The sequence below is a fragment of the Bombus fervidus genome, chromosome 2 (assembly GCF_041682495.2).
Source record: "Bombus fervidus isolate BK054 chromosome 2, iyBomFerv1, whole genome shotgun sequence".
NCBI classification, from domain to species: domain Eukaryota; kingdom Metazoa; phylum Arthropoda; class Insecta; order Hymenoptera; family Apidae; genus Bombus; species Bombus fervidus.
In genome coordinates, this window is record NC_091518.1 from 5,205,552 (window position 1) to 5,227,284 (window position 21,733).

Here is a 21,733-nt window from a genome sequence, read left to right on the forward strand (position 1 = left end):
ACGATCGAGAACACTAGACGTCATGTCGTAGTCATTTCAATGGCTTTAATGAAATTGCGCGACATTTTTGAAAAGAATGATCTTCCTGAATTATTATCTGGGAGAAAATCAAAGGGAGAAGGTTGAAGGACTGTACCTGTGACTCGTCATGTGACCAGTTTTCATCGGAGGGACGTTTATTGGTCAATGTCAGCGTCAGCGTATCCCCGACGAACGCGCAAGAGCGCAGGTATATCCTTTCTCGTATGCCCCTTCTTTACGAAAGGACAAAGCGGCTTCGTCGGTTCCCGTTACGGCAGACTTTGGTCGCGGCTCGTGAAAGAAAGGCGGAACGACGGAAAAATCTACGAACGAGCACACAGTGTGCGGAAGGATCGTGTGAAATAAACTTGTATTGTGCAAAGTGGACGCTCCCAGGTACTTGTGTGTATCGTGTTTACCGCGCATGGTCCGTCCAGAAGAACCACCCTTCTTTTTCTAATTACTTTAATTACAAAGAGCAGAATAATCGCCGTGTGCTCCGTGTCTGGTGCTTTTTAAAAGATACGGTACAATAATATTCATAGAATCGGGTAAAAATGGCGGCTTGAATCTGATCGATGATTAGATTCGTGGATTGTTTCGTGACCGACAGATCTTTGCGCGATCGTTGAAACGTGGATTCGTCCATGACGAGGATACGTCCTGTTGATCCTGTTAATGGTATCTCGACGTGATACCTGATAAATCGTAGGAACACGTTCGAATGGAAATCGATCGGAGGAGGAGAAGAAACCGAAAAAGTGGCGCGATCGGTGATACGTTCGGTAATACGCGTACCAACGTGCGAATATACGTAACGGATAGTTGACGCAAAAGTCCGTTACCCTCAGTGGTATTTGATGCTTGGCCGACGTGCGCGTGTTCATACTGGAGATCGAGAAAGTGTGTAGCGGCGATTTAACGTTAGACGAGCGTTATCGTTTGCTTCGACGGTTATGCTATCCTCTTGTGAAAAGATTTTAAAAAGAAACGTCGAAGAGAAATCACTTGGTGTGAAAGATCGAGCGATGAACTAGAACGCAAAGAAGGCGATAGGAATTCTGGTTGGCCGCGAACGAAGAAGGAATCGGAGGACGTGCGCTCTCGTGGAAGTGGAAGAGGAGCGCGCCAAGTGGAAGGAGCAACTGAGCAACGGTGGCGAAACAGGAGCGAAAGAGAGAAAATATCTCGGAGATGAAAATCGGTGGATCGCGGTTCTCTAGGGAGTCGACTAAAAGGTAGTAAGAGGAGGCCAGTCCGGATTTGAGTAGCGAAGACTAGATCGTGGTCGGTTCCTTCGGGCTGTTTAGGTCGTCGTGGCAACGAGAACGAAGGAAAAGAGGACGACCGCGTCTAACCGGGTCGCGGTCGTGGAAAAATCGAGCGTGCTACGGTGATTCGGTGGAAGGATGACGACAACCACTGGAAGATACGGTGCTATGGAAATGAGACATTCCAGGAGCGAGGATTTACTCGGTGTGATCTCCGGCTCGCGATCTCCGAGTCCAAACGTGCCTCTGCCTAGTACCGCCTCCGAGGACGACCTTATCGCGGCCAGCGCCCTCCACGAGGCCACTGACTCCACCATAAAACCACCGTGTCCCTTGTTGTCCTCGAGGGTTGCCGGACCGGCGGGTTTTCCAGCGGATCGTATCGATCCAGAGGATTCCATCCGAGACATCGTCACTGAAAACGATCTCTACAGGTTCGTATACGTTTCTCCTTTTCTTCCTTTGATCCTTTATTCTGTGCAATTAGATCGGGTAAGGTTGTTGGTCGCTATCGTGCGTGACAATTTATATTAATGCAGAGCTAGCTTCCTGCTAGAACATTCTTTGTTTCGTTTACGTAACTTGAAATAAAAAGAAACGTTTCAGAATGATTCGATCGATAGTCGACGAGGCAACTTTTTTCCGAGGTTCCTTCCCAAGCAAATTTTTCTTTGAACACTTTCTGTATCTTGATATCGCTTTTTTCGCCGGTGCGGTGTTTGCACATTTTTTTCTTTTTCTTTCTTTTATTTTCCATCAGTCGATACTTTTATGCCGCACGTATTGATACGTTTCGTGAACATCGATCTCTCGACTTTACCTATTGACGTAGCACGTTGTATATTTAAGTCAATGATATCACCGATTTTTATCTTTAAGCTATTGGTTTTTGTCGAAAGTCATAAATAAACGGTCCGGTATCGGACGCATGTTTTTAGCTTACTATCTTTTCCTGAAACGAGTCGCTTCGATTCCTACTTTCCTCGATCGAAAGATAGAGGTCGTGTACGACCGAGTACTCGAACCGTATAATAAGCGTGCCGATAAAAGCGATCTAAATGGAAGAAACCAAGAATTCCAATGAAATACTCATGTACCGGCTTCTTGATAATTTACGACCCGAAGAGCTTGTTTCGAAGCTGATATTACTAGATTTGCAAGTGCCGCAGGCGCGAGATCCGGGACTACGGAATATGTATGTTAACTATAAACGTAGACGAGTTTTACGAGATTTCCTATGCTTCGCAACGATGCCTAAAACGTTAAATGCGTAACGTCCGTATTCATGTTAACGCCGATGTTCGACCCCAGCAGGCTATAAAATTATTGCTCTGTTTATCGGTAGACGGGAGAGAGTTTAAAACTTGAAAAAAGATATGTAGCCGCGCGATTCAATTTCTTTTTCGATAATTAATCGCACAGATTTCTACATCGTTAGTAATTTTCCACTACCCGTAATTAATACGCTTTTGTCGAATTCTCGAAACACGGGATTACCGATTTAATTTGGTTGAATATTTTTGATTTCAATCTACTCGATTTGGAAGAATTAGTTAAGGTAAGATTAAGACGAGTTAAAAGCGGTTAGCCGTTTTCACGACAGAAACAATTAAAGCCACATCTCTTTGCGAATAATCAAAATACTGATAAACGTTCTCGAGAATTTTGCCGACGTGCTTTTACGAAAGGCGATGACGACGAATTTGTTCGATTTATCACGAACAGCATATATCTTAAATCGTTGATTGGAACGCGTACACGTAAAGGCGCGCGGAAGAGGGAAAATCGTTTCCGGTTCGCATCGTCGCGTCGCGTCGCGTCGCGTCATGTCGCATGTAGTTCAATTTAGTCGATGACGTCGAATCATTGACAAACTATTCGAGCTAGCTGATTCGTAGACGCGCATACGCAGCAGACACGCAACGTGTTTAAAAACGGAAAGCGAGGAGCGTTTCATTTTTAATGAAGAAGGAGCGGCTTCCGTAGAATAGCGCGAGACGGTCTCAATGAAAACGGCTTCGAAGGAAATTACGAACGACTCCGGAGTGGAGCCAGCGGGCGTCCACTTAAAACACGATTTAATCAATGCAATTAATCAGCTCGCCTCGGTTTCAACAACTTCAGTAATTTTGTCTGTAATTAGAGAGATAGCCGCGCTTCTTTTACCCTCGTTACTTACAAGACAAACTGCGATGATTAATCATAAGCGCGAGCACGAATTCTTTTTTTTTCTTTTCCGTTAGATATTTCTTTTTTTATCGCTCGGAAAGAAATTTATTCTCTCGAAAGATGCTTGGAAACAGATACCGAATATTTCACGCGCAATGCACGTTCAATGGTAAAAATACGAATCGTGAATAGGTTAAAAATAACTTTCATTTTTGGCAACACGACGCCCCATGCTAACCTCCTATCACAGTCGTCATTTGCATATGCTATAGAATATATATTCACGCATTAAACGATTCGCATATGTACTAAAACAGTACTGTCAGCCATTATGATTTTAAACTTTGGCATGTCTGATCGATATCTGATCGATAATCTAACCTCTCAAATAACGATACAATTTTAATAGTGATATTAACGTGTAATATCGCATAAAATTCACATGTATTTTTATTAAAAAGCTGTCAGCCATTATGATTTTAAACTTTGTCATGTTTCATTGATATCTGGTCGATGACCTAACCTCTCAAATAACGATACAATTTTAATAGTGATATTAACGTGTAATATCGCATAAAATTCACACGTATTTTTATTAGAGAGGCTTCCTCGTCGAGTTGACAACATTGAAGGAAAAAGCACGAGTTCCAGTTCTACCGGTATCGTTTCGATCAGCTAAATATATGTAGGTATCGGAATCGACGATCAACGAGTTCTCCGATGCGTAACCGTTGACTCGTGCCCCTCCGATGTCGAGCGCCATCGGTTGGCTCTTCAGTCATTGTGCAGAAAAGAACAAAGCTAAAGATAGCGATATATTTGAGAGCTGTTTCTCCGTCTTCGTTATCCTTCCATTGTGTATCATCCACGTCAACCGAAATACATACGTACATACGTATTACAATAAAAATAGGATCGAGTCCCGGAGAAGCGAATAAAGTAAAAGCATTTGCTTTCTAATTTCATTTTCCTCGAGCTTTTGCAAACTCATTTTTCTCCGCCTCTTCAATTTCTCATCGATAAAACGGTTGCGTCATTATATTGTAAATGTACCAATTAAGATATATAAGTCACAGCGACCAACTTAAGAAATTAGTCTGTGGTCTGCAAAGGGGTAACCTTGTCACTTGCGAAATAAAGAAACGCGGTGTGAGGTTGTCTTTATTTAGATTTTCGAGATATCCAACGGCGATCGTTATATACAGGCGAATTGCTTGGAAACTTTGCTCGTTAACTTCGAGATTAACGAAAAGAAGCATTGGAATCCGGTTTCTTCTTTTTTCTTTCTCTTCTTTTTTTTTTGGCAAGATTTATTGATATCACGGTATTTGCTTGTTTATTCGTGAAAACGTAGCTAGCTAACTACTATGTACGTGGTTATTTAATTCGTTACAGAATACGTACATACCGTGAAAATGTACTGTACCATTTAGAGTTTAGTGTATTTTAAAGGAACGAGGCTAGCTTCTAGGTCTTAACGGGTAATGGTCGGAAAATAATTCCGTCTAGCTGTTGTGTTTCTCTCGCTGAGTTGGCTAGCGTTAATACCAATTCCATATAGATTTTTACGGTTAAATAATTAACCGTGCGTAGTTAAGCTGTTAAACCGCGGAGTTTAATTTCAAAAATCCCTTACGCGTTGCGTAGTTAAAATCAAACAAGGACGAGTACATACGTCGAACGCAGGGCAAATGTTCCTATCATCAATTTTTGCAAAGAAAGGATCCATTGTTGAAAAAGGCATCGCCATTAAGAACTTAAAAATTGCCAAAAAATAATAAAGTAAAATACACGAATGGGGATACATTGGAGAAAATAATCAATTCAATTTAGAAAAAGCGTACAGAGCATAACCGATATATCAAAGAGAATAATCAAATGATTTTTCTTCTATAAAATACAGAGCAAGTTTGCCGAAGGTATAAAGGAAACATACCACTAAATGTCCTTTGCATTACTTTTCACCGAAATTTTCAGTTCTTACAGTAAATGGTAATTTTTTATTTCACACGACGAGTATACACGTCAACCGCACCGAAATAAAATTCTGAATTGACGCGTATACACGTCGAACGCAGTTAACCGGTTAAGTTAGTCGTTCCACATAGACGATTGAAATAGTTGCAATTAACAAATCGCTGGAAATTAAACGGTACGAATGTAGTTCGTTACGGAGCTGCGTTAACGTTTAACGTCGTGTTCCATGGTTTATCATTTATTTATTAATTCCATTCTTATATTTTATTTTTATTGACAAAAGGGAAGTACGAATTACTTGAGAACAAATCTTTTTACCAATGTCGTGACGATAGTACGATGTTTCGTTCTGCTTGCTTCATAAACAAATTTCACCAGTGTTTCCGAAAAGACGCGTTTCTTCGCTTTCTTTCGCTAACGCGCATCGCGAAGTAGAGTAGATATTCGATCTCCTAGCAAAAAACACACATCGCTCGAGGCAAAAAAAGAAAAGAAACAAGCATAACACACCCTTTTGTGGTTACTGCACCATTTTTGGCCGCGACGATACACATCGTCGTTAACCCTTTCACTGGAATACTTGGCTTAGAAAGTCGCTGGAAAATCGTTATTATGCAAACTATTCGAAGCGCTGCTCGTGATAAACGGTAGCCTAATTCGTACGCCAATTTCTCCATCGACGAATGACCCGATTTACGAGCGACTCAATCCGAAAATTTTTTATTGTCCCAGCTTTACCGCGTCGCTTCTCTTACTCGCGTGTTATGCAACACGCGTGTACTCGCCAACAATACGTGCAATTTCCTTGGTACTTGTCGGCGAAACGCGCCGAATGTCGCCACGCGAATACGCGTCCAGATTTCTCGCTTCTTTTTGTGAGCTGCGTATCGACGAAAGTTTCCATTTGAATAGACGTGTGGCACATTGGGCTGTGAGCCAAATTTGCAACTGTATGGCAGCCTCGAGTTGCAAGATGTATCGAGATCCTAAATTAAAACGTCGTGTAATATCCATCGATGGACGAGACAGAGACTCGTACAGCAAGCAGTGTTCTTTGTAATGGCCACTGATCTTTTCGATAAGAACTGAACAAAGATTTGCTATGTCACTGCGACGAGAGAAGGAAAAGAGAGAAGAATAGAAAAGGAAGGGAAAGTTCGTTTCGTCCGGAACAGCTAAGCGAATGCTTTCCAGAATTATGTTTTTCCACGTGTATGTCTCTGCTGATACTCGTAGAAAAATCACCATGTATTTCATGGGTTCCTCGTTCCTAATATTCCCTTAATATTAACACATTGTTGACCGGTCACGAGCTAACTCGTGTTTTCATGGCCAAACGTTACCGACCGGCCACGAGTAAACTCGTGATGCACTTTTTTTCGCATCAGCGTCAGACCACGTCTTAGAAAAAATAATCACTGGCAGAAAAACAAATCCGACTATAGCGTGTAGAGTATGCTCTTCAAAATAAAAACGCAGCGAAACTAGATATATTTGCAAAAGTTGTTGTGTACCATTACACGTAGGTGATTGTTACACTGTTTATCATACGAAAAAGAAATATTAAAAATTGAATAATAAATAAAATTTATTAAAGTTTATTTATATTGTTTAACTTCCACATCCAATTACGAAATAACAGCCAGTGACATGAGATAAATTCTCAGTAAAATTACCGGTCAACAATGTGTTAAGGCAATCAAATAGATGGTTACGGCATTTGCAGTAATTAATGCGTAGAGCGTGCGGATCAAAACCTGAAATCTATAAAAATTCTGCTAACCGAGTATGCGAAAGGTGCACGGGAAAATATTTTTGCAACCTGGTGGCATTTCGCGTTAACACGTCGAATAGCATGGGGGTCACCGATGACCTCAATGAGATAAATTCATTAATGATGATTATACACCGTAACATACCTCTTGTAGGTAATATTTCAACATATTTCATATGTATCGCTTAATAAAAAATTCATCGTGGCGCTACAGTCAAACCTTGTAAAACTGGCGTGGCATTCAACGTATTAAACATCCGTCGTCGTAAGGTTCACAGAAAAACGTATTACGATCGGTATATTACAGGAGAATTTTATTTAATTTTTACGCCTATGGCCGGTACAAGCGCTAAGGTGTCTTGAACTGTGTGCCAACTGTTCCTTGGCCTTTAACTAGTTACCTGTTGTAACCTCTTTGAAAAGTGTGTACCTAAAATGTGTCAGGAAAAGTAAGCAATGACGAATATACTCGTCAGATACAGTGTGGTTGTTACAACTTAATTCCATATTATAACAGCCATTGTCGACAGGGCTCGTCATCAACACGAAATATTGCCATTTCTTCGTGACGAGTATACTCGTCAAAGACGGCTAACTGGTTGATACCACGGTCCACGCGAATTAAGCTCGAAGAGGCTTAAATCCGGGAACAAATTGACGATACAAATGTTTTTGCATAATGCGATTCGGAACGATATTTGAAAGAAAATAAGCAACTTTGAAACAATTTTCTTTCGATGTTCCATAAACAAAATATCGATTAAACGGAAAAACACAACTTTGTCTTACATTTCGTTTTACGTCCCAGAAACTACCTGCAAGACTGTAGAAGTTTCAGTAGAAAGTTATGGCTAATAAAGTTTATTATCTGTAAAATGAGATCTGTTACGTTATGATAAGCATAATCGTTAGCTTGTAAATTAGTAACAAACGCGAAGAAATCCGTTTTTCTTCAATCGTTTACATCTTTAATCAAAATTGTCAATACAGTGGTATGATCGTACAGTCTCACACTTTAAATAATATTCAACAATGAAACAGATGTTACCAATCGTTTCCTTTTTTTTAGTAATCCAAATTAAAAAAAAAAGAATGTCTTTCTAAATGCTACAATTGCCGAGATAATGTGACTTTTTCCATAAGTTACAATTTTCAGCTTCGCAAACGTTCTTCTGCCCTTTATGGGCATCCGATCGAAAATGACCCACATGTATCGCAAACAATAAACTGTAAACAGACTTATTTCATTTCTTGATGTTTAATAGTTTAGCGTTGCTGATTTTTATGGAAAAAGACCTGTCTTGGAAATGATTGGTGCCAGAGAAACACCTTTTTTTTTAAATTACGTAAAATGACTGCAGAAATCGGTAGAACAAGTTCCACTACGATATAGTGAAAAATGCAAAAGTTGTATTTTAGCGTTTGAATGACTACATTTTTGTTTACTTACATATCAAAATATAGATCTTCCTATATAGCGTATAAGCTCGGACAATAAGAGAAATAAGCTTTTTATTGCAAAGAAAAAATTTTCTGTTTGTCTTAGTATGAGTAATATTTGTTTGTCATGACCCGCCATAAACACTTTTCAACTTAATCTCTATTCATATAAGTATTTTCGGTTTGTGGATGGTCCTTAAAACAGTCTTTAGGTTTATTCCACGCTCTTCCAAATTACGGAGAAAGCGAATGTTTGTCTAATAGAAAAGGCAATTTTTCGCATAAACAAGGACACCCATAAACCGCAGGGGACTTCCACGTCATACCTTCAGTCATTAACGTAGATTATGACCAATGAGCATTACGGATTGTTAACCTCACTTTCTGACGAAAGTGAGAACTATGAATTTGAATCCTTCGTTCAAAGTACACACCTACACTGAGCTTTCTTCCGTAATAACACAAGACGGGTCTTCACTGTTCCACCGTTCCTATGTCAACTCAACCTTAGATAACACCGGTGCGAATTACAAGAGAATTCGAGGAACAGAAGTCAAGTCATCAAACACGAAAAGAGCCTCTGGTCGTACTCATTCGTAGTTTGTCATTCCATAAATAACATTGTATTCACGCTGAAGTTGTTGGATCTTTTACATATATTATATAATCTGTTAAGATCAGAGTTATATTAATTCAACCACTCTTATTATCCCGAAAGAAATAAGGGATCGATCGATTCGTGACGTCGATTAATCGAATCGATTAATCGAATCGTAACAACAGGTATTTACGACTCCCATTGACGCGCTTCTTCGAGATCGCGTCTCCCCACGAACGGTCGAAAGTTCACACAAAGTCTCGATAATTTGTGCGACTGTACGATTGCACCATTGTATCGCAATTCTAACCAAAGCTGTAGACGACTGAGAAAAAGTGGATTTCTTTTTACTAATTTGCAACCTAACGATTGAGCTTATAATGACGTAGCAGGTCGCATTTTACAGATAATCAATTTTATTAGCCGTAACTTTCCACCGAAACTTTTTCACCTGCGACATACTGTTTTCAAGACATAAAACGAAATGTAAGAAAGATTGGTGTATTTTTCGTTTATGAAAAATGTCGCTTATTTTGTACTGCGTATCGTTCTGAATCATATGATACAAAAACATTTCTACCACTAATTTGTCTCTGAAAAAATATGTATTCGACTAGACTACTATTTACTACTACTACTATATTTCTGCTACCATCGTGGACTATTTTGTGGTCGGACAAAGGTCCACCAGTAGTCACTTTCTCTAAAATCATTTCTACCGCGAACATTTTTCAGAATTCTCTTACAGTAGCTTAACTGTTACTTGTTGTTACTTAGCCACAATCGCGAATTTCGTTGGTTCTGGCTTAACAAAGAGAAACGAACTACCGTTCCACGATTCTACCAACGAAACCAAGAATCATCGAAAACAACGTTCCCTCAGTGTGTGTCATCTTTGACATTTGATATTCGGACTTTCGACCGATGGACGACTATCGCAACGATCGAATCGTCTTACCGAATATCCTGGAAACTGACGTATAGTTCAGCTGCTGAACTGAATCTGACTCGGTTCAGCAGCTGAATCTGAACTTTTGTCCTCCGCTCGGTATCCTTTGAAGCTGTGTGAGTTTGAAATGCAGAAGCGAAGATAATCGGTGGCTCGTATTGCGATCGGTACCTTCGACACCTGGCTAGAATTACATTGCGATATTTCAGTTTCACATGACGCTGGAGATTCGGTCCGGAAAGGCGTGACGGGCGGATTCTTGAAGAGCAGAGTAGAGGCTGACTGCTGGCTGGTTGGCAGGCAACCCGGAAGACAAGCAAAGATCGTTGTTGGATCTCGAAGCGGGAACACCGCGCGTCTCGAGCAATCGTGAAAGCGAAAGTCTCGGAGAGAATGGACGAGCCGTTACACGGCAGTGCGAGTGTCAGTGAGTGAACCAGTCGAAGATAAAAAGAACCGGAGAGAGGAAGTTTCGGTGGAGGGCAACAGATTCGCAGCGATCAATAAGAAGAGAGAACGAGAGAGAGAGAGAGAGAGAGAGAGAGAGAGAGAAATCGATCGGCGAACCAACTGCAGGCAACTTGCAGTCGACGAGCGCATCGGGTCGCATCAGACCCGACCGGGCCACACCATGACCGAAAGGTCGGCTTCCTGCTCGCTAGCTTCTCGATGTCGTCGCGAGTATCGCTCGTTACACGTGCAACCTTCGCGTGGGACCCGAGCACGCTTCCGGTTTCCAAACGGCAGATCTCTAACGAGAGATCTCGTCGACGACGAACTCAATCCGCTGCGATTGATAGGCCAATAAGATTGTTGCGCATTCGGTGATACTGAAACGAGGCTGTCTGTCTCAGAATCGTTGTTCTGCCTGTGAATTATGTCGGCTCTTAATCGCTATTCGAATCTTCGTCCACGACGACGATAGAATCAGGCTTGCTGGGTGAAACATCTGAAACGTAGAGTTTCGTTTGATACGAATAAATGGGAATAAAATCGCGGGCAGGTGTCACGCGATTATATCATACGGCTAGCATTTTTCCACGAGATTTTTCTGTCTTCTTCCATTTGTTGTAAACTTACTTTCACTCGCGTCATTGTTCTCGAAAGATGATGAAAAATGACGTACTCGAGATAGTAGATATTTAATATGCTATTTGCTTTCAGGTTCGTGCTGTTCAAGCGTCACTACGATAAATACGTTGCTTTGGCGGCGAAATACGAGGAAGCCAAAGGTATCGCCTACTACTTGGAAGAACGTTATCACGAGGTGAAGGTACGTCGGATAAGCATTTTTAATTAATCGAATCTTGTCAAATGCAGATTCAGCCGATGATAAACGATAGGAATCATCGTGTTATTGTAATTCGAAAAAATAGACAAGTTTGCTGTTCCACATGATACGATCGTAGATGGATGTAACAGAAAACGATATATATCTAGGTCGGTTTATCGGAGTAGTCGGCGAATCTAACTAGCGCGTAGCACATTAAATATCGGATACGCGAAACTGGTAACCGATGAAACGTAACGAAGCCAAAGAAACGCCGTCGATCGTTTTCCCTATCGCGTAAAGAACGTACGTAGCATAATATGCGTCAGAGTTTCATAGATTCGATTCGAGTTCGCGCTACTTATCTTAATCTCGACAATTACGGAACTCTAAAAAAATCTACCGTAATCTTCGCTTTTTCCTAATTCTGTAGCAATCTATATCTCGATGAAAATAAAAATAGTTTCGCATGATAACGGGCTGCTATCGCTACGTGAGCTTTGAGAGCCTCTGGCATAAGCAACGCGTACGTATAATTAATTCTCGAGACGGTTGCAACAAAGATCAGAATCCTTCCGCGATCTTGTTAGTCTGTGCTCGATGGTATCTATGGCCCCAGGCAGCTTGTACCGCGAGTGAAATCAACTTGCTCTCGCCTGTTGCAATATTATCCGTAAAAATGCGCGAGAGAAAACGGTCTCCTTGCACTACGCAGCTTATTTAGTATTTGCAAAAATGTATCGATAGATGTCACTGCCGCCACTTGCCGGATGAGAAACGACTCGTTTCCTGTTCCTCTCGCGAATTCCTACGTTCATAAAAATTCTACTTCCCGACAAATATCTTGGTCCGCGATGACTGTTCGAATTCCTTTTCTTTCTCTTTTCTTTTCTTTTTCCTATTTTTGGAACGGTCGAATATTCCTGACAAAAAAGTTCTTGCGTATGATTGTCGTGATCTGAAAAAACCGTACGCGGTACAGCTCGACGCGTTCCATTCTTTACACGTTCTCAATCCTGTTTGAATAGCCGGTGCCAGTCAGTCAGTCACTGTAACCGTAGACCTTGACAGGCAGAATTTCCCATGTCGAGTGTCCGTTTGGCGTTCGTTTATAGCTCTCGCACGCTCTTTGCCCTTTTCGAAGAAATTTGACGGCAGCTCTGCGACGAAACTTTCTCGCGGGAACAATCGGGAAACGGAAGGGGGGAAATGAGACGTTCCATCTTCGTGCGTACAGCGTTTTGTCTAATCACGTGCTCCGGATTCGCGTTCCTCGAAATATCGACATGCAATTAACCGTCGCCTACAACTTTAACTGGCACGCCAAGGTTTAATTCGACTATCGAGATTTGACCTCGATCGAAGGAAAAATAAGCGGAATGTAGGCTTCGTCCGACTAAATATGTACCTGCGATTAAATCGTTTCTAGAAGAAGTTGCGAAGAAACGATAAACTGAACCAGCGTAGCGTGATTTTTCCGTGACCGGCTGTAGAATGCAACCAGTCTGTAATATCGGGCAGGAAACAAAGATAGGAAAGAAAGTAAAAGGAAGAGACAAATCCGCGAAGCCTTTGGAGAAAAGAGGTCTAGAAAAGAGCGGAGGCGTCGTGTCGCGTCCATAGACGCAGAGCAGGATAGCCGGAGGAAGGCCGTGTAAGTAGTACTTAGGTCGATTTCACTCGTGGGCACTGGTTTCCCCTTGGCCTTCCAGTGGATGCGCGTCAACTTGTATGTCTGCTTATGCACTAGCCGCCAGAGAAAATTGACCGTGGTGAACCGTACAGTGGCAAAACCGCAGAGACAAAGCCGAGCAACGACGAGCGAATGGCAAAAAGTTCGCCGTGGAGAAGAAATGGTTACATTTCGTTACTCCGCTTTTCCCTCTGCGGTTTCGTATCTTGTCTTTCAACTCGTTCCTGCAGCGCCCCTCGTCTTCCTTCCTCTTGACTTTCTTCGCTTTCTTTCCAGCCAGTTTCTTTCGTAGCCTCTCTTTTCGTACCTTTCCTCGTTTAGTTTCGTTGCAGTGGAAGCCGCGGAACGGCTTACCCCGAGCTGAGTTGGCTCGTACTACCGTTCATCAACCTCGTACCATCGACAGTCTAGTTTGGCCGCCTAAGCTGACCTACAATGTGGCATCTAGCGCGATGCTAGATGCGACTCAGTCGAAGGAGGGAGGTGCGGCCGAGGCGGCATTATCGGCCGGATCACGTCATACCACCGGCTCAGTTACCGATCTTCCACTCGGCTCGACCAACAACGTCGAAACGTTCAATGACGAACTGGTCGTTCGTATGCGAAGCAACACAGACGATCGATGATTTACGATTCAGTCGCACTTACGCAATCGGCCAAACGGCGAGAATAGATTTGCCACGTGTAGCAACGCAACGTAACGCATAGTCTAAGTACCGTGTTCGATTTATAAATAGCGTTTCTCTCGATGGTACCCTTGATACACGAACGTCATTTCAGTCGTATTTTAGCGATAAACACGTCTTATCGAACTAATGTACGCTTTCGATATCTATACATCCTACCCCGAGCACGGTAGATTCGAATCTGGAGCTGCAAAATTGGTTCCATAATAAATACCGATGGTGTTTGCATGTAGCCGTTTGCAGGCGCAACGGAGGCACCCAAAAGCGGCGACCGTGAAATCAGATGCAGTGCTGGAAGCATTCGGTTGCATTCTCTTTTTTAATTAGAATTATTATCTCCGTTAACGCTTGCCTGCGGACTCGTTCGCCTTATCGGTTGACAACCACTGCTACACGAATGTACCTCGTTGGTATTGTTCTCCGATCTATCTACGTTAGTTGTACAGACTCGAAAACAATCGTGACTCAGTCGATAAAAAGATGTAACTCGAAAGATAAGAGTTACCGAGATGACTTATCAAGTAAATATCAACAAATGATTTCTTGAATGAACCGACCTTAATCAAAAGAAGTTGAATTCGAGTTGCTGTTGAAACGAATTGGAAAGATCGGATTACGATAGAAACTCGTTTAATACAAAATTGCCCGGTTGTTTCAGGCTGAAAGGGACAAGTTAGAGGAGACTCGACGGTCGTTGGAGAAGCGACTGGAGGGTTGCGAAGCAGAACTCCGAGGCAAGGAGGACGAGCTGTTCCTGCAACTGGAACGAAGCCTTCGTCTGGAAGAAGAGGTGGACAGAGCTAAAACCGAACGCGACAGTTGCATAGCTACTAAGGATCGGCTGGAGAAGCAACGGGAAGTAGCTTTGCGCCGTCTGCAAATGCAACTGGCGCAAAACGAGATTACTAGGCAAACTCTTGAACGAGCTCGCCAGGACGTTGTCAAACAGGCTACTGTTATTCGTGCCGAACGTGATGCTCTTGAGAGAGAGGTGATGATAATTTGAGCAACAATATCTGTTTCGATGAAGACGATCAATGCTATAATGTCATATTGTGTATATTCTGTGTCTCTAGAATGAAGTTTTAAAAGAGAAGCTGCGTATAGAACAGGGAGAATTGGGAGAGGAAAGGCGTAGACGAGAGGAAGGTGTCGCAGCACTGACTCGAGAAACGATTACGCTGAGACACGCCGCGAGACATCTTCGTGCAGCGACTCTACACGCTACGTCTTGCCGCCGTCGACGACGGTGTTCCGTTTGTTTATACGCGAGGCGCACTTTTGCCGAGATCGATGATTATCGCGACGAGTAAGTAGATCGAACCTAGAAGAAACACGAGTATCTATAAACAGACCAGCCCCGATAGTCGATAACGAAGAAAGGGTTTTTACCTTTACATTTATCAAATTTCCAAATGTTTCAGTGGAAATCTTTTCAAGTGCCTTCAAGCGCCGCTGCAGGATCTACGTACCTGGTTGCGACCTAGCACAACGTCCGCGACGTCGATGTCGCGTGGACAGAGGACCAGTTCACCGTTGGCCGATCGAGAAATAAGTTTCATCGACGATTCCAGCGTCGACAGTAGCCCCGGTGGAAGCAATGCTAGCAGCAGCAGTACCACCAGTAGTAACAGCGCGTCCGACGATGAAGCATATCCGAGTACTCCTGTTGCTGAAATATCGCTTTCATCGGCTAACTCGAGCGCTCCAGCTACGGCTAGAGCCTTTTCATCCGATTCAGGGTTTGTCTTGATATTTCACCAAGTTCGTGTACCTTCTAGTTACATAAGAAGTAGCGAAACATAATTCGCAATAAATTTTCACATTGTTTAGGTTTTCTTCGGAAATCGGAGATCGAAGATCACGATGTTATGAAAATGGGGGTAGTAGCACCAGCAGTAGCAGTGGCAAAAGCAGGAAAATTAGCGAGTCCCTTAGTTGCAGCGAACCGGACGAACAGAGCACGACAGGATTTAGTCGATCGAGGTGGACCTCCTCGTTTCGCAAGTTACTTGGACGAAAACCAAAGACCAAGCCCACGCCTGACTGCTCCTCGTGAAAAGGCCAAGACTGAGAAGCACGTTATCGTGCTTCGAACACGTAGTGCGAAATCACCGTGAAATTTAGTGCTCCCTCCCTTTTTCAGCTCCGTCATTGATCTATCGAGATTGTTCGCTTGATCGGTAAAACATTCCAAACGAATTTGTTTACTATTAAAGAAACAATTCGATACTGCCAGCATATTGATAGCAATACAATCCTGAATTTCTTCCTAGTAATAACATCGAATTAAAGACCACAGATTTCGAGTTATATCGATATAGAAACTTATCCTCGCAAGTGATCGTTACGGTCATTTTACTAGTAGTTCACTTTCTTATATCTAATATACCTTGGCTGAAGTTTCGGCTGTTAATACTCGTCACACTATGTAGGACTTGAAATTTCAACGGTTATTATTGCGAACGATCGATCAAATTCGACTAAAGCGTACGATATTAGACAAAAGAACTCTGTTTACGATTATTGGAGTTGGATCTGAAATTTCTAGGCATTTTGTTTTTTATTGGATTGTGAGTAAAATAATGTTATTCATGACGCGTTTTATCATCCTTACATTGTTATTGTTAGGGCGATTGTTGTTCTGCTAGTCAAAGAATATATATATATATATATATACATATATAACATATAACATGTATATCTAAATCGATCGGTCGCAATTTTATTTGTTAGTTCGTAGAATTACAGATGTTCAAATCTGCAACTCACTTTAGTATCCAATGAAATTTTCAAGGTGTTTGTAGCAAAACATCACTTGTGAAATTAAATATGTTTTTGTATACAACAATACATCAAAACCAAAAAGCCAATGTTCGCTTGGATAACGAGTTTCTGTTACAGGCTATTGTGTAACGTATACATGATAGGAACATTTGAATGAATTAGATTGGAATCGATAATACGTAAATGCATCCGATAATATATCATTAATAATCGATTATCAAACACGTAACAACTTCGTATTCAGGGTAACAACAAATTCTCTTAGAAATTTCATTTTAGTTATTAAACGAATAATTTTGATTGTATGCAGTTATCACATATTCTGTATATATTTTCTATATGCTATTTATGAATTTCAATTAATAGTTTTTTTATGAATTCACGGAATAAGTAAGATTAGTTATCTGATTCATTGTTACGTTAATGCAAAAATCGTTGAAGTTTATGACAAATTAAAAAATGCTAATTCAGTGGAAAAACAATAGATGAATCAGTGCTTTCCAGGAAGATATTTATAGCCAGTTTAAAATTTTACAGTTTATCACACAAATTCTTAAAATTTTTGCATCAACTAACAAATCAATGATTTTAATTGATTTGATTATGTTTAAATTTTTACCAACGATAGATAAAGTTGTTTGTTAACCAAAAACGATTATATGTTAAATAAATAAGAAACCAAAATAGACAAATTTTAAGGATTATCTGTTTAATGAATTAACTGCAAAAATATATTTTCTTGTGTATTTTTTCACTACCCGATTTTTTCTACAATTTTTTTCATTTTTTACGAAATAAAAATATAAATTAGTAAACCCGGAAAGTAGTATATCTTTTTTTTGCCATGTATTTTTAAGGTGAATTGAAGTATCTTACTTATCATTCTGATAAAGCTGTAGATAAGTTACGTATCTCTTGACGTTTTTCGTAGAATCTCCCACCTTTACTGTTCTGATAGGTAATATGTATGTGAATTTAATGGCTATGAATGCCAACTTGAACCTCAGTAGTTGGATGTCAACGTTATATATCGATCATCGATTAGTGATAAATTGGGCGTATATCAATAGTTGCAAGAGGTAAGTACGTGTGTACGTAATTAGAAATGAATTAGCATAACTACACGCTCTTAGTTTAGCGAGAAATAAAACATTCGTCACGAAAAAATCAATATCTTAAGAGTATGAATATTTACAAAACGTTGGAATAATCGTTTCATCGTGATGTATGATTTAGTGTAATTTTATTACACTACATATATAATATCGATCGATCGGTAGTTTAATTTTTTGGTGATTTAATTAACCAATACATTGGTTCAATTTTATTACATTTGTTTATAACATATAGTGAGGATGATTATATAGAAACTCGTTTTCGTAATTAATTATTTTATCAGTGCCTTATGGCATGTAATTTGTATAGCAGTTCTACAAATAAATTGCTAGAAATCGTATTTAATATGTTTTCCCAGTTGATTTAATCGATTTCGATATTTAAAAATTTCTCCAAGTTTGATAATCCTTTTTTTGTAGTATGACACGTATACAATGAAACAAAATAACTTGAATACTCGCATTCTAGTCACTGCAACTCATTCGGTAATAACTTGCGCAACATTAGATTATGGTTACGAAACCTTTTGTATTTAATGTAGAACTATTACAATATAAATTGTTGTGTCATTAAACAATTCTTAGAAGTATTCTTTAAGTAATTCCAACGAGAAAATAAAAAACCACTATATAGTAAATATTTTTCTGTTTATCAGGCACTTTATATTATATTAAGTATATATTTATTTTTATATTATATATCTAAATTTAAATTATTATATTATATTATATTAATTCCTGCAACATCAATACGGTCAGATATATAAGAAACATAATATTAAAATATCAAATGTTCTCATACGACATATCTGATTTCATATAAAAATCCTCAATCTGATTGGATACGAGGATAACTGATAGTGTTTTTTATAATTAATAAAGTTAACTCTAACATATACTATTAAAGAATTAGTTCAAGTCAATTCACATCAATTTCCTGAATAACAACTAAAAGAAAATGAATTTTTATGATTGATGCAATGTTTTTCAGATAAGAATTAAAATATTGTCATGGAAAAAGGTGTAACAATGTCGCCGCCGCCACCACCACCACCACCTGGTTTTATCCCACCACCACCACCATCTCATTCTGTCCCACCACCGTCATATGAGCAACCACAAATAAGTACGTAAAAATATATAAGTACTGAAATGATAAGATTATGCAATAATTTTCATTATTAGATAGCATCAGTAGGTAGCCTGGAAGCCAAGAAAATAAAAATATGCATAAAGTGATTTAATGACTAAAATTTAGAAATGTTTGATTATTTATGTATATGTTGATACCGCTGCAACTACCACCCTGATATGGGAATTGCGGTTTACTAGTAACGAAATGTACCAAAATTTGTTAGGACAATTTGCTAGTTGCTTCACAACTTGGAGACTGCTAAGCAAGCTGCTTCCCAAATAGGTAGCTGCAATTTGTAATAATTCCAGAACAATATTTTTCCATGTTATGTGCATTGCAAATTGCGATGCACATCTGCCCTGAAAATGGAATCTAGAGAGAATATCTTCATAAACAAAGTCAATCTAAAGTAAAAGCTCGGTATGCAGTACAGTTAAACCCCAACCATATACAATAGATTTCTAATACATATCATGATCAAAGTACTACAGACCATGCTGTTTGCTTCTTGAAGCATTTATTAAATATTAAGATATATAAAAAGTTGTTCTAATATTTATCAATATTTTCCACCTATACACGTTTTATGTTATTATAAAATAAATCTTGATTGTTATATGAATATTAGTGATTATTATTGAATATTGTTCAAAAAGAATATTGTTTTTCAAGAATATAATTTTACAGATCCCGTTATCATAAGCACTTTAAATTTTGGTCCTGAACAACAGCATATAATATGTCCTTCTTGTCATGCAAATGTGATCACAATAATTGAAAGGGAAGCAAACATGAAAACTCACCTCTTCGCATTAGGACTATGTCTTTTAGGGTAATTATAAATTATGATTTACCATTGGTTTTTGAAAAGAACAAGATTTAATTATATTTATAATTATTTTTAGATGCTGGTGTTGTGCTCCTTGCCCTTACTGCATGGATAGTTGTTTGGTAACGAAACATTATTGTCCTTCTTGTAGATCATATTTAGGACAAAGTGATAATTAATTCTACAGTAACATTAATAAAACCATTTCCTTATATATATATATATATATATATATACATATACATACATATTATTCTGACTTTTTATAAGGCATAAACAATATTTTGCGCATTTATTCTATACAATTACTTTTTTTTTTAAAGTGTTCATAATCTTGAAAATAATCTTGACCAAAAAACATAGATTTTTTACATAAGATTGTAGATGCTTATTCCAACTTAAGTTAATTGGTTAATTAACTTAATTTAATTTTAATGATTAAAAATTTGAAGTTGTCAATATAATTTATAGAAAGATAACCTTTAAATCAATTTTGTAATTGTATTAATATCTCGTTTTATACTTCTTAGCACTCAATTGTAAATTTATACACTATTTTAAATATGACTGCTAAACAAGTATAGATGTTCATTTTAATATTATAAATATAATATATATATTACATATATAAACTAGTATTCTAAAATTTATATTATAAATGTGAAAATTTTTTTTAATGTAAGATCTAGAATTGTAAATTAAAAATGACTGTACTACTACCATCAATAATAAGTTTTGTATTAATGTACTGAAATCTTTTTATTATTTAATTAGATACATTTATGTATAAGTCTGATTTATTGTTTCTCAATCAATCTTATGTATAAAAAATCTTTGATGTATGTCAGATTGAAGCACATGAAAGAATAGGTATTGCAATAAATATTTTTATTGAAGATTTCACATGTTTTATTCATATACCAAGTTTTCTGACCAAGATGCCCAATCAATAACTTCCTTTTCTTCTCCAAACCAGAGCTTGATCTCTCTATTGGCTGATTCAACAGAGTCGGAGCCATGAATAACATTGCGTCCAACGTGGATACAATAATCACCACGAATTGTTCCAGGTGAAGAATCAGCTGGATTCGTTTGTCCTAACATAACACGGCCAGTTTTCACTATGTTTAAACCTTCCCACACCTGAAAAGCAATTGTTAAATTTAATTAACATACAAATAATATCTTTTAATTGTATTATACAAAAAACAACTACATACCATTGGCACAACTGGTCCTGAGCTCATGTATTTAATTAAACCTGGGAAAAATGGTTTGGACACCAAATCTGCATAATGTTTCTTTAATAAATCCTCATTTGGCTAAAAAAAAAAAAAAAAAAGAAACTTTAATAATAACATAATTTTAATACGAATAACGAAATCTATTGCACATCAATGGTATATAAAACAAATATAATACAAGACTCGTAAACTGGTATTTCTGCTAATTATCTTGACACAAGATAATATAATGTCAGAGATTAGTAATGAAGGTCACGACAATTATCATTTATTGTACAATCGATAAAATACGATAAGTACTTACGAAATGAAAATTTTTAATCACATGGTTGTTAGGAACTAAAAAATGCATATTTTTTCTGGAGTGAATCGGATACGTAAGCATATGTAGAGGAACTTACCTGTATCATTTTCATCGCTACAAGTTTAAAACCTCTGTTTTCAAAACGTTGAATTATTTTACCAATGAGTCCACGTTGAACACCATCGGGTTTTATCATAAGGAAGGTACGTTCCTTATTTCCTGCCATTATTAATCTACAAAATAAACGAAGTAAAACCAATACAGAGCACAAAACCATATAACGCCGGCACCAGCACCGGAAGAATGAGAACGAAGGAGAGAATCACGTCTTCGGTTATTCGAATTCTTTCAATGTGGTGGGGAAGCCATTCTCGAACTCTTACCGTACGGCGCTCGTGTATCATCGTTCAGGAGTGGTAACAGTAATTTCTGCTCAATGTTTTAGTTGCCCTTAATCTTTTATAATATTTC

General features: G+C 38.8%; 3 protein-coding genes across 4 annotated transcripts; 2 read left to right on the forward strand and 1 right to left on the reverse strand.

Annotated features, from left to right (window-relative positions):
* Positions 1-193: 193 nt before the first annotated feature.
* Positions 194-17,367, forward strand: LOC139998109 (uncharacterized). 2 transcript variants are annotated; one of them, XM_072022420.1, is made up of 6 exons: positions 194-1,726; positions 11,364-11,472; positions 14,507-14,839; positions 14,925-15,157; positions 15,273-15,612; positions 15,682-15,859. In XM_072022420.1, exons 1-6 carry the CDS (start codon positions 1,431-1,433, stop codon positions 15,721-15,723), a joined length of 1,353 nt encoding a protein of 450 aa, XP_071878521.1. In that variant the 5' UTR covers positions 194-1,430; the 3' UTR covers positions 15,724-15,859. The 2 variants fall into 2 exon arrangements, with proteins under 2 accessions (XP_071878521.1, XP_071878520.1); XM_072022419.1 differs by having other exon boundaries at positions 239-1,726; positions 15,273-15,590; positions 15,682-17,367.
* A 204-nt stretch (positions 17,368-17,571) lies between these two features.
* On the forward strand, positions 17,572-20,623 carry LOC139998118 (lipopolysaccharide-induced tumor necrosis factor-alpha factor). The gene is made up of 4 exons (XM_072022435.1): positions 17,572-17,714; positions 18,742-18,876; positions 19,573-19,717; positions 19,791-20,623. Exons 2-4 carry the CDS (start codon positions 18,762-18,764, stop codon positions 19,891-19,893), a joined length of 363 nt encoding a protein of 120 aa, XP_071878536.1. The 5' UTR covers positions 17,572-17,714; positions 18,742-18,761; the 3' UTR covers positions 19,894-20,623.
* Awd (nucleoside diphosphate kinase) lies at positions 20,582-21,623 on the reverse strand. The gene is made up of 3 exons (XM_072022434.1): positions 21,360-21,623; positions 20,935-21,036; positions 20,582-20,857 (listed from the first exon to the last, which is right to left on the reverse strand). Exons 1-3 carry the CDS (start codon positions 21,537-21,539, stop codon positions 20,624-20,626), a joined length of 516 nt encoding a protein of 171 aa, XP_071878535.1. The 5' UTR covers positions 21,540-21,623; the 3' UTR covers positions 20,582-20,623.
* Positions 21,624-21,733: the final 110 nt, after the last annotated feature.